This window comes from Terrapene carolina, unplaced genomic scaffold (assembly GCF_002925995.2).
Source record: "Terrapene carolina triunguis isolate 2854851 unplaced genomic scaffold, T_m_triunguis-2.0 Scaffold139, whole genome shotgun sequence".
NCBI lineage: Eukaryota > Metazoa > Chordata > Testudines > Emydidae > Terrapene > Terrapene triunguis.
In genome coordinates, this window is record NW_020664490.1 from 3,063,700 (window position 1) to 3,084,274 (window position 20,575).

Genomic DNA, 20,575 nt, shown 5'->3' on the forward strand with positions numbered 1-20,575 from the left:
TATAAATCACTTGCCTGTTAATGGCCTAATTAGCTCATTAATTCCTAGACCCATGGCCAATTAGGCCTTCTCCAGGGGAAGCTAATTAGTGCTAATAGTGACCAGAGTGCTGGCTCAAGATCCATCTCTCAGCACTATCAGAGAGGCCTACACCAAAATATTGAGGCTGGCTCAGTTTGTTCACATTTTCAGCCCCACTGCGCCTGGGACTGAGCTGGCTGCAGTATAAGCCATCACCATGCTGCAGCACCCTCTCCACTCAGGGAGGGCCTGCACCCCATTGGCAATCTGGGGGATAGGAGCATATTTTAACCGGACACGTTACCTGTATTGGCAACATAGGTAGAATTTTTTTGAAGGAGTTCATTGTTGAAATATTGGCAGCACATTACTGAATTACCTTTGGACTGAAACCTGGCAACTGTTGGAGTTCAGACTGACTACGCAACAGTTTCAAGCAGGAAGTGAAGAAGAATACCATATCTAATTGACAAGGCCAGGGGAATTCAGGTGGGAAGAATGTAATTCTCCAAACTAGAATCTGGCCAGCACACTGAGAATAACACATTTCTTCTTGTGACACTACCCCACCCCGCACCAGGGGGTTTTCAGTCATCAGAGAGGGTTCCAAACCACTGTTTTATATCTCTTCTGAAAAACAGAAAGATGACGACAAATTGAAGGGAATTCAAAGAGAGCAACAAAATAACTAAGTGGCTGAATGAAGTGACAAAGAAAGCTTTAAAAAATAGCATAGCTTGCTTAGATTATACATAAGGGGGAAAGTGATAACTATCTACTGAGATTTGAAGCACGTACCTTCAACATTTTTCCTATAAACACTGCTTCAAATTAAAAAAAATTAATATGCTTTGGCTATGTTAGCATCACTTTTCCAAAAATATTCTAGTTACTGGCAAGAATCTTCACAGAAACAGGGAATTTTAAATGAATATTTGAGGAAAATAAGTGTTTAATTCAGAACCACACATTTGCATGAAAAATCAGGTTCTAAGAGCTAGCTCATCCAGTAAGGAAACAATGCTATGCATTCTGTGTGTCCAGTCAAGACTGAACAACACATTGTGAATTTCAAATGTGTGCAATAAACTACCTGTGTCCAAACTACAGATTTATTAATTTATTCAAAAATTATTCATTAAAAAGTACATAGTGAATAATTTCAAAAGCATATAAATTCTGCAAATTGTAACCAGTTTTGTGACCATGAAAAGTGGCTGAATTCATCATAAAAATTGTTACAATTTTTTTTAAGAATATCAGGGTTGGAAGGGACCTCAGGAGGTCATCTAGTCCAACCCCCTGCTCAAAGGGGGCCCAATCCCCTGACAGATTTTTGCCCCAGATCCCTAAATGGCCTCCTCAAGGATTGAGCTCACAACCCTGGGTTTAGCAGGCCAATGCTCAAACTACTGAGCTATCCCTTGGCTTTCAGGTAAACACAAAGCAAGGGGAGGAATTATTAAAAGTATATTTAGGGCTATAATAATGGGATGAAATTAAGCAAAGGAAACATTCAACCAAATATCAGGAAATATTTCCTGTCTGTGTGGTTCATAAGGCTATGTCTACACTACCACTTACGCTGGCAAAACTTATGTCTCTCAGCAGTGTGAATATTCCACCCCACCGAGAGACATAAATTATGCCACTCGTTGGGGGGTGGATTAATGAAGTTGACAGGAAAGCTCTCTCCCATCGGCATAGAGTGGCAACACTAGAGTTCTTACAGCGGCGCACTTGCGTCGGTTCAGCTATGCTGCTGTAAGCTCTCTAGTGTAGACATGGCCTTAGACTGTAGAATAATTATCCAAGGGAAGTAGTGAAAGCCTCTTCACTTGAGTAATTAAAAAACTAAAATAGACAAATCACTTGAGAATATGCTGTCCTGAACAATTACTTCACAGAGAGATGGACAATATCACCAAATAGGTATTTTCTCTAATTTCTTTTAACTCCTAGGAATGTGTGGATCTGGTGTGTGCCATACTGAATATAAAGCCTGATTATTGATCTATTGTTTTGGTTGCATAGTACTGTTCTCAGGTTAATATGGATAAGACACTCTGAGGTCAGACAAGGACTTTGAGAATATTTACTTCTTGTAATATGTAAGAGATAATGAATTAACACTATTTAACTCTTCTAGATTTTCAAAGACTTTATGGGTCCTAACCTTACTTTTATAGCCATCTCAGACTCTTCCATTTAAATATAAGAAGTGTTCAACTCCATTCGGTAAGGTAGTCAAGTTGTATGTCCCATTCCCATTAGTTTTAATAGGAGGTGCACAAGCATACCCAGAAGTGAGCACTGCTATTATTTGATGGAAAGATAGCAGTTGTAAAGTACATTATTAAAAAATATTGTAGTACTCAATTGTGTAAGAATTGTGTGTAAATGCCCTTTAGTGTCTTTAAACAGTTTTTTTCCAGTAAAACTGTAAAAATAAATGCTAGAAAAGTGAACAAATGGTTCACAGATGTTTTTGACCCGATAAGCATGGATTTCTTTATAAGAGGATTATTCTAAAACTGGGATGTTTACCTTGGCCTTCAGTGGTTAACATATCCAAATGATACAGCAAAATCATTGAGAACCATTAATACCACTTACTATGAGAATAAATGTTCACGCACTGGGTTCTCAGATAACTCGGATAGGTGACTGGAATTAATGGTAATTTTTTCTTTAAACACTAGCTATTGTGGTAGAATGAGCTAAACCACCTGAGACAGTGAGGCTCTGGAACTCTGTCATAGCTCAGGAAGCTGATTAACAGGAATGAACACAAGCCAGATCATTCAGCAGAAACTCACTCTTTCTGCTGACCCTGCAAAGCTTTGCAGATGACAAGGATAATAAAGCTTAGAAATCACCAATCATAAAACTCAAACACAAACCCAGCTTTTTCCTAAAGATTACGTATTTGGGATTCAAACAGAATATTATCTGTTTTGCAACTTTACCTATATCTCTGAAAAGCAGTCAATAGAGTTTCTAAAAACTGGACTGTAAAATATAAATTGCTGGAATGGTCACACACATACTCTCTCTCTCTTTCTCTCTCTCATATACACTCATTTTGGACAGATCTGTTTGGATGCCTATTTCCAATGGTGTGTGCCCACATTGTATACATGCACTCAAGCATGAGTACACGGATGTGCCAAGTCTGACTGCAACTCCAAACCTTCCTCCCACTTCAATTATCTGCAAACATTAAAGCTGCCAGAATGATTCTTCCCTTATGGTTTTCAAAGTCATGAGATGAGTGTTGAGCTGTCATGAGTTGTCAGAGGTAGAACAAGAGAATATGCATTGATAATTCAGTAGGTGATAGATGAGGGAAAATGTCAGATGTGTATACAGGAAAATGGAGCACATACATAATTTTCTTTGGGACCAATTAATGTTAGAACTGGTTTGCATATTCTTAATAAAAAAAGGGTTGTAAATTTCTTGTCATGGGAATGGGGATCTTTTCTAATGAAAGTCAACAAGACACTTTTTTGTTTTAATAAATAAATACATTCTGAACTACACACCACAGTACAATCACTTTGTCAAGTACTAACACCAGCAACAATATGGGACTTAAAAGCATAAATATTTAAGATCTGTTCCAGATGTTCATTTTGTGCGCTATATTATTGATGTTTCTTCTGTGTGGTGACGGAAGACTAGAAGCATCAAACTGTGGTCCAGTACCTTGGCACTCTGGGCTACTTCTCCCCCCCACTCCACACACATCTACACTTCTATTATTTAGCTGAAAAATCATACCACAGATTAGCCAGCAGAAGGCAGGAAGTGGGGGAAGGGCAGAAAAAAAGCAATTTCTGCAGTGGTGTTGCTAAAACTCTCCTCTCAACACTGCAACACACCAACCTGAGTACCTGTCTGTATTACAACATTCAATACCTGTTTTCTAGGAACAGTGTCAATACCGTTTAGGCATTTTTATCACCCTACCATGAATACCTCACTTGAAGTTGCAACACGGCTTCACTTTCCAATGAAACATTGATGGAGCACTGGTGATAACAGCTATTCTCTCGACCTGTTCTGAACAGGGGATTCAGATGATTCAACGACTGGTCTACATTAGCACTCCCACCATTGGTACTGCTGGTGGAGCTGCACTGGTAGTAACAACAGTGGCTTGTTTTACATAAAAAAATAGCATAGGTATTCCACTGAGAACAGCAGAATGATTGGGAGTGCCTGGATTTATTCACCTTCTGTTCACACAGCAATGCCCACATTTTTTACGGGCCTCTGGCGGAAGAAGAAGATTGATGGGATGGGAATATGGTGGGTATGTTGATGGGTTTACTGTTAATGAGGAGGCAGTTTCATTGTTATTTCTATGACAGTCAATTAAGTGTGCTATACAGCAGTGGTTCTCAACCAGGGGTACGTGTACCCCTGGGGGTACGCAGAGGTCTTCCAGATAGTACATCAACTCATCTAGATATTTGCTTAGTTTTACAACAGACTACATAAAAAGCACTAGCAAATTTCATACAATGACTTGTTTATACTGCTGTCTATGCTATACATTGAAATGTAAGTACAATATTTATACTCCAGTCTATTTATTTTATAATTATATGGTAAAAATGAGAAAGTAGGAAATTTTCCAGTAATAGTGTGCTGTTATACTTTTGTATTTTTATGTCTGATTTTGTAAGCAAGTAGTTTATAAGTGATGTGTAACTTAGGGGTACAGAAGACAAATCAGACTCCTGAAAGGGGTACAGTAGTCTGGAAAGGTTGAGAGCCACTGCACACAGGTGTTTTTTGTTTTTTTGTAAACAGCCCAGAAACTAGGATGGCACTAATACAACAAAATAAAAATAAAATAAAGAAATTGGTTGCAATAGAGATGTTTTATGAATTTAAAAACAAAAGATTATGGGGCAGATCTTCTGCAGGTATAAATCACCATAACTCACATTTACTCTAAGAGCACGTCTACACTATGGGCGCGACAGTAGGAGAGATATAGCACTCTAGTTTTGCCGCTGTAGCGCTGTAGTATATACACTTCCTACATCGCTGGAATGCAGTTTTTGGTCAATGTAGCTAACCCACCTCCATCTTCCATGGACCTAGCTGTGTGTACACTGGGGATTAGGTTGGCTTAACTATGTCACTCAATTAGGTCTATCTAAATTTGAAGTGTAGACCACAGCTAATAAATTTATACTTATTTACACCAGGTGAGGATCCGGCCCAGTGTCTTCAAGTTCAGAATAAGCAGCAGGAACTGCTAAATTCTTAAGTAACAAAAATCTTGTTTTCACACATAAGAATGGCCATATTGGGTCAGACTAATGGTCCACCTAGCCAGGTTTCCTGTCCTCCAACAGTGGCTTCAGAGGGAATGGACAGAACAGGGCAATTTATCAAGTGATCCATCCCGTAGCCCAGTTCCAGCTTCTGGCAATCAGTGGTTTATGGACATCCAGAGCATGGGGTTGTGTCCCTGACCATCTTGGCTAATAGCCATTCATGGACCCATTCTCCATGAACTTATCTTTTTTTAACACAGTTGTAATTTTGGCCTTCACAACATCTCCTGGCACCAGGTTCCACAGGTGGACTGTGTGTTGTGGGAAGAAGTACTTCTTTATTTTTTTCTAATACCTATTCCTTATTAATTCCACTGGGTGATCCCCAGTTCTTGTGTTATGTGAAGCGGTAAATAACAGTTCCTTATTCACTTTCTCTACACCATTCCTGATGTTATAGACTCCCCCTTCGTAATCTCTTTTCTAAGATGCACAGTCCCAGTCTTTTTAATCTCTCCTTATATGGAAGCTGTTCCATACCCCTAATCATTTTTGTTGCCCTTCTCTGTACTTTTTCCAATTCTAATACTTTTTTTAGAGATGGGGCAACCACAACTGTACGCTGTATGCAAGGTATGGGCATACCATGGATTTATATAGTGACATTATGATATTTACTATCTTATTATCTATCCTTTTCCTAATACTGCCTAACATTCTATTAGCTTTTTTGACTGTAGCTGCACATTGAGGGATGTTTTCAGAGAGCTATCCACAATAACTACAAGATCTCTTTCTTGAATGGTAACAGCTGATTTAGACCCATCATTTTGTATGTATAGTTGGGTTATGTTTTCCAGTGTTCATTACTTTGATCAGCCATTTTCTTGCCTACTCATCCAGTTTTGTGAGATCCCTTTATAACTCTTGGTAGTCTGCTTTGGACTTAACAGTCTTGAGTAATTTTATATATTCTACAATCATAAGAACATAAGAATGGCCCTACTGGGTCAGACCAAAGATCCATCTAGCCCAGTATCCTGTCTTCTGATAGTGGCCAGTGCCAGGTGCCCCAGAGGGAATAAACAGAACAGGTAATCATCAAGTGATCCATCTCCTGTCGCCCATTCCCAACTTCTGGCAAACAGAGGCTAGGGACACCATTCCTGTCCATCCTGGCTAATAGCCATTGATGGACCTATCTTCCATGAATTTATCTAGTTCTTTTTTGAACCCTGTTATAGTCTTGGCCTTCACAACATCCTCTGGCAAGGAGTTCCACAGGTTGACTGTGTGTTTTGTGAAGAAATACTTCCTTTTATTTGTTTTAAACCTGCCTATTAATTTCATTAGGTGACCCCTAGTTCTTGTGTTATGAGAAGCAGTAAACAACACTTCCTTATCTACTTTCTCTACACCAGTCATGATTTTATAGACCTCAATTATATCCCTCCTTAGTTGTCTCTTTTCCAGGCTGAAAAGTCCCAGTCTTATCAATCTCTCCTCATACGGAAGCCGTTCCATACCCCTAATTGTTTTTGTTGCCCTTTTCTGAACCTTTTCCAATTCCAATACATCTTTTTTGAGATGGGGTGACACTGTGTGGCAGTGTTGAGAGGAGAGTTTTAGTTGGGATTATGCTTTCCAGTGTGCATTACTTTGCATTTATCAACCTTGTCACCTCACTATTTAACCATTTTTGCAGATTATTTATGAATATGTGAATGAATATGCACTGGTCCCAGTACAGACCCCAGGAAAAAGGGGTAAACAGTGAGGTGGCAACAATTACTCAAGACAGTTAAGTCCACAGCAGACTGCAAAAAGTTGGGATCTCACAAAACTGGGAGACTGGGCAACAAAATGGCAGATGAAATTCAATATTGATAAACGCAAAGTAATGCACATTGGAAAACATAATCCCAACTATACATATAAAATGATGGGATCTAAATTAACTGTTACCACTCAAGAAAGAGATCTTGGAGTCACTGTGGATAGTTCTCTGAAAACATCCACTCAATGTGCAGCAGCAGTCAAAAAAGCGAACAGAATGCTGGGAATCATTAGGAAAGGGATAGATAATAAGACAGAAAATATCATATTGCCTCTATATAAATCCATGGTACGCCCACATCTTGAATACTGCGTGCATATCTGGTTGTCCCATCTCAAAAAAGATATATTGGAATTGGAAAAGGTACAGAAAAGGGCAACAAAAATGATTAGAGTTCCAATTTTGAAGTTTAAGAGGATTGTGGTTCCACACCCCAAAATGTACTGGGCTCCAGTATGTCTGCAGAGCCAGAGCCTTCCTGGCTAGAGGAAGGAGGTGCACTGCCCAATGTTCCGAGCACCGCTGTCTCCTATTATGCTGTAAGAACGCACTGGACAGGGATGCTTTCTACATCTGTACCACAAAGCACAGTCAGCGCTCCACCCAGCACAGCCCAGCAGGCATTGATGGGGGGCGGGTGGCTCATGGCCCCCACCCTCAACATGCCCCTCCAGAGACACTTGTGCTGCCAGCACCTGTAGCCAAATTACACATTTAACATGGGAAGGTTCAGAGGAAGGGCTCATTGTGTTCTCTAATGACCCCCTCTCCCAGGTACCTATGGTACAGCACCAACAAGTTACTCAGAAAATGACTTATTTTTAAAAATTCTACAGAAGCTGCTTTCTTTCTATGACCTTCTCTCTACCCTAAATGCTGCTAGGTTGGCTCCAGCTCAAAGACTAGTGGGAGCAGCTTCAGTGTAAACCTGAACAGAAGTTCTGCTAAACAGACAACAACCAAGAACCTCTCTCACTGCACAGGCCTGATTTCAAACCCATGAAATATGATGCCTGTGCATCCTGATGTCTTTGTATACAAATATCTTTGTACTTGTTAGCATTGCAGTGTGTTTAATGGCTTTCACCAAGTACTTCACAGCATTCCATTTGCAATTTTCATATTCAAAGCATGCCACGCGTTCATCTTTCCTGCAGATTAGTTTGCAATCATAGGTATAGCAGGAGACTAGTAAGCCAAACATTACAGTACAAACCCTGACAAAAAAATGTGTCTGTAAGAGGAACCACTTCTAAAAACTTGCTTCTTCTGCCAAACCCAGAAATGCTAACCCATGATAATAGTCAATATTGTCACTTACTCACCCTCCCCGCCCCCCCACAAAAAATACAATGTTCTTCTGGCAAAATTTAGCCCATAGTTAAAAATAACCAAGTGAAATAAATATAATAAAATTCTTGGAAATATAGTCCACTCAGTAGTGAATTTCTGTTGGATATCTCTCCAACTCATTTTTGAACAAATCTTACCCCATTGAATAGCACTTTACTCCATGAGTAATCCCATTTACTTCAATGGACTACTTGTAGAGCAACGTGCTATTCAGTGTGAGTAAGGGTATCAGGTTTTGACCTAAGTCTGAGGAATGGTATTTCTTACCAAGCCTATTCTTTAAGCTTAGAGTTGCTAACTCTCTGGTTTTGCAAGTTTATCCAGTCTGGAGGGGTGTATTTTACGACTAATCCTCTTTTTGGAAACACCAATAGTGCACAATTTAGCTTGTCAGACGATACCATCTTCCTCTTTCTTACTACAAAATGGGGGCAAATTTACTATAGTTTCATTTTAAAAGATTACTCCTGAGAGCCAAGTTCAACTACAGTTTATGTCTAAAGCCTAGCAAGTGATTATACACTATATCTTAAATGTGTTTTAAAAATGTCATTGAATGGGAAATGCATCTGAAATGCCCCAGTGGGGATGAAAAGCTTGTACTGAATTTATGTTATATTAAGTCCCATGAATTTATGCTATGTTAAGTTGAGAACAGCAATATAGCTCCTTCTAGAGTGTACCATCAAGTTAAAAAAAAACACCCAAAAAACCAGATCCCCTCCCAATTAATGTTTTTGTTTGAAGGCTGTAACTCTATTTAATTTGAAATTTCCTCTTGCTGTGCCAATTACATTTTAAACTTCTTCCTGTGAAGTTTTAAAGTGCACTGTCTTATTTGACACACAGAGTACTATTAAAATGGCCCAGAGCGGGATAAAAATGTTTTTCTTTCTTTAGTATCAAGCACCTGGCAAGTAAATGGAACATTTCTGTAAAGCCTTAAAGGCTATTAAAGGCATTCCTCTTTTTCCCTGGGGATTCAAAACCCACTTATTTTTATTTCCTGTTTTAAACCTATGAAATTACATCACTTTTTTCCTTTGATTTAACATTTTGCAGTATTTTTCCACATTGTTCCTTAGTTTTTTAACCCACTAATAATTAAAACTGCTGTTCTGCTAGACCACCAAGAGATAGTGGGAGAGAAGATGACTAATATTAAATTAGTCTTGGCAATGGGGGAAGAGCATTGACTATTTGCAGTAAGTCATATGACTTAGGGTAATTTAAATTAAGGTTTTGCTGATGTGAATTGCTTTGGCTATATAGGCCTTTGGGCTAGCCCTCTCAAACCCTGGCGGAGGGGGTGAGGGGGAGTGGAGCAATCAGGGCTGGATTCTGGGTTTATAGGATCCATGTATTCAAAATAATGTGGCAAGTATCTAAAACTAATAACTTTATTGAAATAAATTATAATGTGGGAACCCAACAAAGGGGTTAACAGCTACTGCTCATATACTTAATTCTGAAGTGAGATGAGTATTTAGGGGGAATAACATATGTCATCAAAATGGATGGATGGGCTGTAAACACCCAGCGGACACATGAGACCTTGGGTCAAATTCATCCCTGGTGTAACTCCACTGGCTGCATGATGAATTTGGTCCATTGTGTTTAGGAGGCAGGATCATTGCATTTGAGTGGTTTTTCTATTGTATTGCAAAACACCTACAAACCATATGGCCAAAGCATGCTCAGCATTTAGAAGAACTAGAGAAAACATCATATGATGCAAAAGCAATGGTTTAAGATTAAAAGCTTCTACAATTGAGAACCATTTGGAATAGCCTTTGGGAGAAGCACAAAGAGAATACTGTCTGGCTGGAAAACTGAGAAAGTTCTGATGTCTGCAGTACTAAGAGTAGCTGCACTTGGAATAAGTATCAAATCACAGATGGAAAAGACCTACAAGGAGCATCTTGCTCCAATGCAGGACTACTATTGCTTTTGCCATCTAATACCTCTACACAGGTGTGCACGTATTGGTTGATAAATTAGACTAAAATATATTATTCTGGTGTATGGAAGCATTGATTTCTCTTACCAAGCAAATCTCCTCCCGGAGTCCGAATACATTTTCTTGTCCACTCAGAAACTGTCACAATACCTTTTGCGCCCTCACCTTCCCCCATAGGCCAAACTATACACACACACAAATATAAAAAATATATATGCCCTTGAGGCTACACAATCTTTTTGAAAGTCTAAGAATGATGCAGCCTTACTGCTGTGCAAAGCAAACCCGACTGGTCTTTATATTTTACTTTACTGGGGCTCCTATTTCCTTCCTTCCTGAGAAGTCATGACATGGGAACATGTTTGTAAGGCTAGATACACACATGGACCAAATTCTGCTGTGAAGTAATGAGATAAATAGTGGTGTAAGTTATATATCTGATGGGATGATCACAAAATGGGTACAAGTGATAAAGTAGTATGATTTGTGCTGATTTGGTTGTAGAGGTACAAAAGAGGAGGTTACTGTAACTGGAAGTTCTTCGAGATGTGTGGTCCTTATGTGTATTCCAAACACGTGTGTGCATGCGCACCATGCACTTGAGCCGGAAGATCTCTGTAGCAGTATCCGTCGTATCGCATGTGCACCGCACATGGCATCATGTTGCCGGTGAGGTTATATGAGGCTGTGCAGGATGACGCCCCCTCTTTCACCCTCTCACCACCAAGCAGTGTGGACTACAGCAGAGGAGATGGAGTAGTGGGTGGTGAGGGTATGCACGGAACACCATGTGGCTGCCTGGAAGATGTCATGCCAGTATACGTCTACAAGGAAGACGGAGATGGCCATCTGCGCCCATGTTGAGTGTGCCATTATCTGGTCAGATGGGGGGATGTTAGCACGTAGCGTGCTTGGATGCAGGCAGAGACCCACTTTGAGATACACTGGGAAGAGAGGGCTTGAACCCAGGATCTGTCCACAATGGCCAGAAGGTAGAATGCAAGTGCAAGGCGGACACCAAGCGAGTGTAGGGTTCTGTCCACAGAAACAGCATGTGGCTTAGGATGGAAGATCAGGAGGTGAATAGACTGGTTGAGGTGGAAGTCTGAGACCACCTTCGGGAGAAATTTGGGGTGAAGGCATAAGGAAACCTTGTCCCTGTGGAAGACTGTATAAGGAGAACTGGCCATCATGGCGGCCAGTTCGCTGACCTGCCGAACAGAAGTGATAGCCACAAGGAAAATGACCTTCATGGAAAGGTGGTGAGAGCGGAAAGCATAAGATTGAGGTTCCAGGAGGGTGTGGGCACAAGCATTGGCAGGAAGGTTTTCAGCAGCTCCTTTAGGAAGCAGGTAGTGGTGGGATGAGGCAAGTGCTGGTAGTAGTGAAAGGCGATGATGCCAAGTCCAGGAGGTGAAATGCGTCCATTTTGCTGTGTACCATGCTCTGGTGGAGGCGCATCTACTGTATGTAAGGATGAGTCCCACCAGTGTCAAACAGGCGTTGTCTGCACGCAAGCCCCATCCAAAAACCAGGCGGTCAGGCGAAGGGGGCTGGGATTGGGGTAGTGGATTTTGCCCCGGTCCTGGGTGAGGAGATCCAGGAGCAGGCGGAGGTGGAGCGGGGGGCAGGTGGTGAGCCAGAAGGTGGCCCTTGAGTCCTTCAGGCTGTGAAGCCTTGTGCCTGTCTGCTCCGAGAACTGTGAGGAGCCTTCAAAAGGGAAATGCTGGATAGATTGCTGGACCTCATGAGGAAGTCCTGAGAACTGGAGCCAAGAGCAATGCCTCATGGTGACAGCTGAGGCCATTGTCCTGGCTGCCATGTTGGCTACATCCAGAGCCACCTGGAGATTGGTCCTGGCCACATTCTCACCCTTCTCCAAAAGGGCAGTGAATTCCTGCCTTGAATCTTGAGGCAGAGAGTCTTTAAACTTGGCCAGGGAGTCCCACCGATTGTAATTGTATCTCCCCAGCAAAGCTTGCTGGTTAGAGATACGCAGTTGAAGGCTACCCATTCAATAAACCTCTCTCCCAAACAGGTTCAGTTTTTTTGCGTCTCTTTGTTTAGGGGTAGCACTCGTCTGGCCCTGCCTATCCCTTGCAACCAGGGAACCTGGGTGTGTGCGCGAGCACAGGTACTCAAACCCGCTTGCTGGCACATAATATTTCTTCTATGTCCTCTTTGAGGGGAAGGGGGGCAGAGAAGAAGGAGTTTGCCAGAGGGCCTTGACCAGACCCATTGCAGACTCGTTAATGGTAAGGCCACTGTGGAGTGAGCTACCACAGCCAGAATGTCAATAAGGCTGTGGGATATTTCCTTAAGCTCCTCAATCTCCAGCCCCAGGTTAGGTGCTATCCTCTTCAAAAGGTCCTGTTGGGCCCTAAAGTCAACAGATACAACCTATGGAAGCGAGCTACTGGACCTTGAGACAGCCTTGTCTTTAACACAATGCACAGTCAACCTGTGGAACTCCTTGCCAGAGGATGTTGTGAAGGCCAAGACTATAACAGGGTTCAAAAAAGAACTAGATAAGTTCCTGGAGGATAGGACCATCAATGGCTATTAGCCAGGATGGGCAGGCATGGTGTCCCTAGCCTTTGTTTGCCAGAAGTTGGGAAAGGGCGACAGGGGATGGATCACTTGATGATTCCCTGTTCTGTTCATTCCCTCTGGGGCACCTGGCATTGGCCACTGTCAGAAGACAGGATACTGGGCTAGATGGACCTTTGGTCTGACCCAGTATGGCCGTTCTTATGTTCCTATGAGGAGGAGGAGGAGGCTTGCACCGAAGGAGGGGCTCCTTCCTCTTTCTCAGCCTCAATGCCGTCCATGGGAGCCACATCTTGGATGTTGGTACTGGGGTCGGTACCAGAGTCGGGGTCCAGTGCCGAGTGGGGAGGGATTGTAGCCCACCCCTCTGAAACCACCGAGTATGATCGATGGGAGGAAGAACATAAGAACATAAGAACGGCCGTACTTGGTCAGACCAAAGGTCCATCTAGCCCAGTATCCTGTCTACCGACAGTGGCCAATGCCAGGTGCCCCAGAGGGAGTGAACCAACAGGCAATGATCAAGTGATCTCTCTCTTGCCATCCATCTCCATCCTCTGACAAACAGAGGCTAGGGACACCATTCCTTACCCATCCTGGCTAATAGCCATTAATGGACTTAACCACCATGAATTTATCCAGTTCTCTTTTAAATGCTGTTATAGTCCTAGCCTTCACAACCTCCTCAGGTAACGAGTTCCACAAGTTGACTGTGCGCGGCGTGAAGAAGAACTTCCTTGTATTTGTTTTAAACCTGCTGCCTATTAATTTCATTTGGTGACCCCTAGTTCTTGTATTATGGGAATAAGTAAATAACTTTTCCTTATCCACTTTCTCCACATCACTCATGATTTTATATACCTCTATCATATCCCCCCTTAGTCTCCTCTTTTCCAAGCTGAAGAGTCCTAGCCTCTTTAATCTCTCCTCATATGGGACCGGTTCCAAATCCCTAATCATTTTAGTTGCCCTTTTCTGAACCTTTTCTAGTGCCAGTTTATCTTTTTTTTAGATGAGGAGACCACATCTGTACGCAGTATTCAAGATGTGGGCGTACCATCGATTTATATAAGGGCAATAATATATTCTCAGTCTTATTCTCTATCCCCTTTTTAATGATCCCTAACATCCTGTTTGCTTTTTTGACCGCCTCTGCACACTGCGCGGACATCTTCAGAGAACTATCCACGATGACTCCAAGATCTTTTTCCTGACTTGTTGTAGTTAAATTAGCCCCCATCACATTGTATGTATAGTTGAGGTTATTTTTTCCAATGTGCATTACTTTACATTTATCCACATTAAATTTCATTTGCCATTTTGTTGCCCAATCACTTAGTTTTGTGAGATCTTTTTGAAGTTCATCACAGTCTGCTTTGGTCTTAACTATCTTGAGCAGTTTAGTATCATCTGCAAACTTTGCCACCTCACTGTTTACCCCTTTCTCCAGATCATTTATAAATAAGTTGAATAGGATTGGTCTGAGGACTGACCCTTGGGGAACACCACTAGTTACCCCTCTCCATTCTGAGAATTTACCATTAATTCCTACCCTTTGTTCCCGGTCTTTTAACCAGTTCTCAATCCATGAAAGGACCTTCCCTTTTATCCCATGACAACTTAATTTACGTAAGAGCCTTTGGTGAGGGACCTTGTCAAAGGCTTTCTGGAAATCTAAGTACACTATGTCCACTGGATCCCCCTTGTCCACATGTTTGTTGACCCCTTCAAAGAACTCTAATAGATCAGTAAGACACGATTTCCCTTTACAGAAACCATGTTGACTATTGCTCAACAGTTTATGTTTTTCTATGTGCCTGACAATTTTATTCTTAACTATTGTTTTGACTAATTTGCCCAGTACCGACGTTAGACTTACCGGTCTGTAATTGCCGGGATCACCTCTAGAGCACTTTTTAAATATTGGCGTTACATTAGCTAACTTCCAGTCATTGGGTACAGAAGCCGATTTAAAGGACAGGTTACCAACCTTAGTTACTAGTTCCGCAACTTCACATTTGAGTTCTTTCAGAACTCTTGGGTGAATGCCATCTGGTCCCGGTGACTTGTTAATGTTAAGTTTATCAATTAATTCCAAAACCTCCTCTAGTGACACTTCAATCTGTGACAGTTCCTCAGATTTGTCACCTACAAAAGCCGGAGGACCTGGTACTGGGGGAAACCCGCAAGGGTTCCAGTATGGCCACTGCATAGGCCACTGAGTCATTGGCCAGGTGCCTGCTGAGGTCTCGTGGCGCATAGGCTGGGTACCAGTAGTGACTTTTAGGCTGCACATAGGTTTCCCCTTCGGATTCTGATGAAGACTCCTCCCTTGGTGGCCACATTGGAGTGATACCCCTCTCTGCCTCCATACAGTGCCGAGGATCTGGGGACTGGTGGTGGACTGGAGATGGCCGTGATGACAGGATTGGGCTCAGTTTGCTCCTAGACGGTGCCGGGGGTGCCTGGTACCAGGAAGGAGTTTGATGCTTCCTGATCCTTCCTGCTCCTAGTCATCGGAGCCAGCAGCTATCCCATTGGAGTCAGGGAGACCAGGAATGATAGTAAATCCCCATGCATCTGACGAAGTGGGTATTCACCCATGAAAGTTTATGCTCCAATACATCTGTTAGTCTTAAAGGTGCCACAGAACTCTCTGTGGCTTTTTACAGATCCAGACTAACACGGCTACCCCTCTGATAGTAAATCCCTGGCCACTGCAAAGGCCTCCAGGGTCGATGGAACAGTCAGACCGCTGGTACCATGGTGGCTTCTGGGTGTTGGCGGAGGGTCCTGCACCAGACTCAACACTCTGGGCAGAGTTGATAGTGCCACCATGGGATCAGGGGTGGAGGAGTGGCCCAGCATAGGTCGCACTGTGCTGCCTTCCCCAGGCTTGTCCTTTTTCTGCACCATCGAGCGCTCTCTGTCAGTGTGCTGCTTTTTGTGCTTCTCCTTGACACTGGAGATGGTGAATAGTGCCAGGAAAAGCGTGGTGCCAGAAGAGGGCTTCATATCGAAGCCAAAGTGCTTGGTGCACAATTGGAGCGACTTGGCTCTGAGGCTGGTCTGAGAGCGGCTTCCATTAGGATAGCCTTCAGCCTTATTTCTCTGTCCTTTTTGGTGTAGGGTCTAAAGTCCCAACAAATCTGGCACTTGACCCTCACATGAGTTTCCCCCAAGCACTTCAAGCAGCTGGAGTGCAGGTCACTCATGGGCATACATTTTCCACAGGAGGCACAAGGTTTGAAGCCAGGGACGGGGCATGCCGGGCCTCTCGGGCGAAGGCAGTCCCTCGACGATAGGGACTATCTATCTACGCTGACTATTTACACTAACACTAATTACAAAATCTATGTACACTAAAAATTATTTATAATGGGAGTAATACTGTGCTACCTCCTAGGAGTGTTCCGAAGATAAAATATTACAATGATAAGCAACATAAAATATCCCATGAGGAACCTGATTTTTGTGTTCAGTGCAAGGTTTGGATGGTGTGCAGTAAATAAGGCTTAAGACTAGACACTGAATGATGAGCATACAAAGAAATATTGAATAATGACCCTTTCAGTGAGGAACATCCAACCTGTGCACTGAATGAGGGGTTCTGTGATAGCATGTAATCATGTAATTAAAAACTACATCATATAATGCACAGAGACAAGAGGGGTGTGATGGGGTCCCCAGGGTGCAACCTGGACTGTGGAACTACTGAGCCCTCCAAAACCAACCCGCCTGAGTATTCCTCACCCAGCGATGCTGATGTCAAGCTACAAACCTCTGATAGGCACTGCACTTACACAGACATCCACAGGCAGGGACACTCTCAACAGTGTTACATGAATGATCTCCCAGCCACTCGTGAACCATCAATAGGGAGGCTCCAGCCAATTCCCCCCCCCCCAGCTCCCTCGTCTTGCACCCCAGAACTGTACCATCTTGCTGTACCACCGGTCAGAAGCTGGGCCAGTGTCAGTTCATTACCTAGTTCGCCACTCCAACAGAAAGGTAGTGGACGTGCAACAGCTCTTGTTAACCTGAGCTGAGATTTCCCAAGCTCTTCAAACAAAACACACTGTTTTAGGTAAAATATAAAACAGATTTATTAACTACAGAAAGACAGATGTTAAGTGATTATAGGTGGTAGGCATAAAGGTCAGAGATAGTTACCTTAAGAAAATAAAAAGTAAAGATGCTTTCTAAATCCTAAGCTTTTAGTCTGAGCAAGAGTTGAATCAAACAGCTTTTCTCACCCTGACAGATGGTAGAAGCAGGTTACAGTTCCTCAATACACAGACTGGACCCTTTTCCAGCCTGGGACCAAACTCCCTCAGTTCAAAGTCTTTGTCCTTCAGGTGTTGAGCTGGGGGAGAGGGGAAGGGAGGAGAGGCCAAGTGATGATGTCACTTCCCCTCTTTTATACTTTGTTCCAACTTGTTGGAAAGATCTTTGATGTGATGTGGGGATCAGGCCGTCCCCACTGGTCTGATCCTTCCTTGGATCTTTCCTTTTCCCACTGCTTCCCCTCTTCCAGAGCCTCTCACTGCTCCATGCGCTGCCCCCAGCCCTGAGCTCCCTCCCGCACCCAAACTCCCTCCCTGGAGCCTGCACCCCACACCCCCTTCTGCACCCCAACCCCCTACCCCAGCCCTGATCCCTCTCCCACTCTCTGAACCCCTTGGCCCCAGACCGGAGCCCCCTCATTCCCCCAAGCCCTTCATTCCCAGCCCCACCCCAGAGCCCACACCCCCAGCTGGAGCCCTCACCTGCTCCCACACCCCAACCCCCTGTCCCAGCCCAGAGCCCCCTCCTGCACCCTGAACCCCTCATTTCTGGCCCCATCCCAGAGCCAGCACCTCCAGCCAGAGCCCTCACCCCCTCCCGCACCCTAGCCCTCTTCCCCAGCCCAGTGAAAATCAATCAGGGTGGGGGACAGCAAGCGACAGAGGAAGGGGGGTGGGGCCTCAGAAAAGGGGCGGAGCAGGGGGAGGGGAAAGGGTGTTCGATTTTGTGCCATTAGAAAGTTGGCAACCCTACCTTGAACCCTGGTCTCTCATGTGAGTGGCCGAACCACTGGGCTATTCTGGAGCAGGTCTCTCTCAATGTCTCTTGTTGAAGCTGTTCCACTTTGTATAAAAACACTTACATAGGCACTGGGCTAGAGATACAATGATTAGTCTATAGTCTAGTGGCTAGCAGGCTCTCCTGGGAGACCTAGGTTCCAGTTCCTGCTTCAATTAATATTTAAGTGTTTTATACAAAGTAGAACAGTTTCAGCAGGAGAGACAGGGCTCCACTTGAGAATATTCATAGCCCAGCAGTTAGGGCATCTCACCTGTGAGGTAGGAGACCTGGGTTCAAGTCCCTGCTCAAGTCAGGCAGAGTAGGTATTTGAAATGGGACCTTGCACATTGCAGGTGAGTGCTCTAACCCCTGGGCTAGCGATTGGGTAGAAGGGAAGCATAGGCACCTCTCTCCACTCAACATGTGTAGGGCCTGATCTGGTAATTATACTCTAAGGGGGCCTCTGAAAATGCCATTAGATTGGGCACCGCAGGCGAGATAGGTGGGAGAATGCCCAGGTTGAGGATCCCACTGGCTTAGGCATGAGGTAGGTGCTACAAAGTTGAATGGCCTCAGGACTTAGGTGATGGTATATATGTACACCAGCAGAAATTCAGGTGCCTGGGGGACTTTACCAGTGGAAACAGGTGCCTACAGGGTTAGGCAAAAACTAAGCAGGGGTTCTGAGGATCTAAATTTTGGACTTAGGTCCTTAAATCCCTTTGTGGATCTAGCCCTGTGTGTCTAAGGTTAGCCACTCAGAAATCAAAGCACCCCAAATTAGAGGCCAATTCTGAAAATACAGGTCTTAATTTTGCTGTTTCTTTCTGTCTCCATCTATAAAATGGGGAAATATTTTCCCAATTACCAACAGTATTGTGGGAATTAATTAGCTAATATTTGTAGGTTGCTTTGAATACATATGTGAAAAACTTTGCACAACAACTCCGACCATGCAATCAGACTCTGCCCCCCACTTACAATGAAAATATTATCAAATATTACCATTACTACTTCTACAAGGTATTAATTGAAATATTCTGTATATTAACCTTCAAAACAATAAGGAAGGAAATTTCTTTCATTACTCAGTCTTCTGAGTTCCCTTTTTCTTCCAAAAAAGACCCAATGAAAACAGCCTAGTAGTACAAACACTCATTGCCTCAACTCTTCTGTTTTCATCAAAAGATTTAAACTCAGCAATGTAATTTTCACAGTGTTCTGTGATTACAACACAGACAAATGCTGAACACTAAACCCTGTCAGAGCTCAAAGCCATCGCAGGAGACTACTCAGCAGCAGAACATCATAGACTGCTACCCTCTAGGGAAGGCCACGCAAATGAATTCCAATCTAATAACATACACTATTGGGGTTTCTGTACCTGCTACGATATTTAATATTGTTTCCTTGCCTCTCTGTGCAGCTCTGCTTAATGAAGAGCTGCCATACCAAGTGGAGGCAACCTCTGGCTATTTAATTCCCACTGCTTAAGCATGATCACAGGTATAACATCACAGCTCCTATTCTTCAGTGTCTCCTATAATCAAGGGGTCAGGGAGGCCTGTTTCCTCATTATCTCCTATCACTTTATAAAAAGCTATCAGGCTCAATTTGGGGGGAAATCTGCATAATTAAAAAGCATTTCTATTTTTAAATAGGGGAGAATCCTGCCTGTTCGTCTGCAGCCATGACATTTTCTATCTATCTTTTAAATACCATGCTCATCACTATAGTACAGATTTTGAGAACCAAGATAGTTCCATTGCTGGGGGGCATTCAAGACACGGAGAGTCCATGAAAAGGGTATGCATCCCTGAGGCACTGAACAGGGGCTCTTTCTGTCTTCTGACTGCAGGATTTGGGGTTAGTAGAGGGGAGAAGTAAAATCCAAGACTACACTGATCCGCCAGTCATTCACACAGTCCTGCAGAGTGCGGGAGGAGCGGGGCATAGCTATGGTAGCTTCAGCAGCTGCAGCAACCACAGAGAAGCCATTAGAGGGGAAATACTCCTTGCACTCAGCCCTTGTGGGATATTCCCAGTATGCAGCCCTGCTTCCCAATAATTGTTCCATAACAGATAACTCACAACTGTGTTTGAATAAACAAGCGACTTACAGCAGACAGCTCAGCTCCTCTTAAATATTAACCTGTAAGTTTCCTTCTTTTACATTTCCTGCATGTGCTGTAAGCCTGAAGGGGATAAATGGCAGGAGAAGACGAAGAGTTACACCAGCTCCACACCAACTTCTCATTGGAGAAAATCCTGACATTTCTTACCTGCAACAGATGACTGCCTTACAGGACAGTGCTAGGTCCAGGAAGCACTGCCGGACTTCAAACGAGAGAGCATACTTCAGAGTCTGGCCATCAATAATGAGAGCTATATCATTTTCTTTCCCCAGTGAATCTCCCAGGTTTGTACAGTGATGGGTCAGGGTTGCTCTTGTTGCCTAAAGTACAAACACACACAAAAAAGAAAGAA

General features: G+C 43.3%; 1 protein-coding gene across 1 annotated transcript in view; it reads right to left on the bottom strand.

The window, feature by feature from the left end:
* The window catches only part of LOC112112818 (phospholipid-transporting ATPase IB-like), a 422,105-nt gene that overhangs the window by 200,002 nt on the left and 201,528 nt on the right, over window positions 1-20,575 (bottom strand). The window contains exon 24 of the mRNA XM_026653425.1: window positions 20,371-20,543. Coding sequence (XP_026509210.1) covers window positions 20,371-20,543 — 173 coding nt within the window. The remainder of the gene's footprint in view (window positions 1-20,370; window positions 20,544-20,575) is intronic.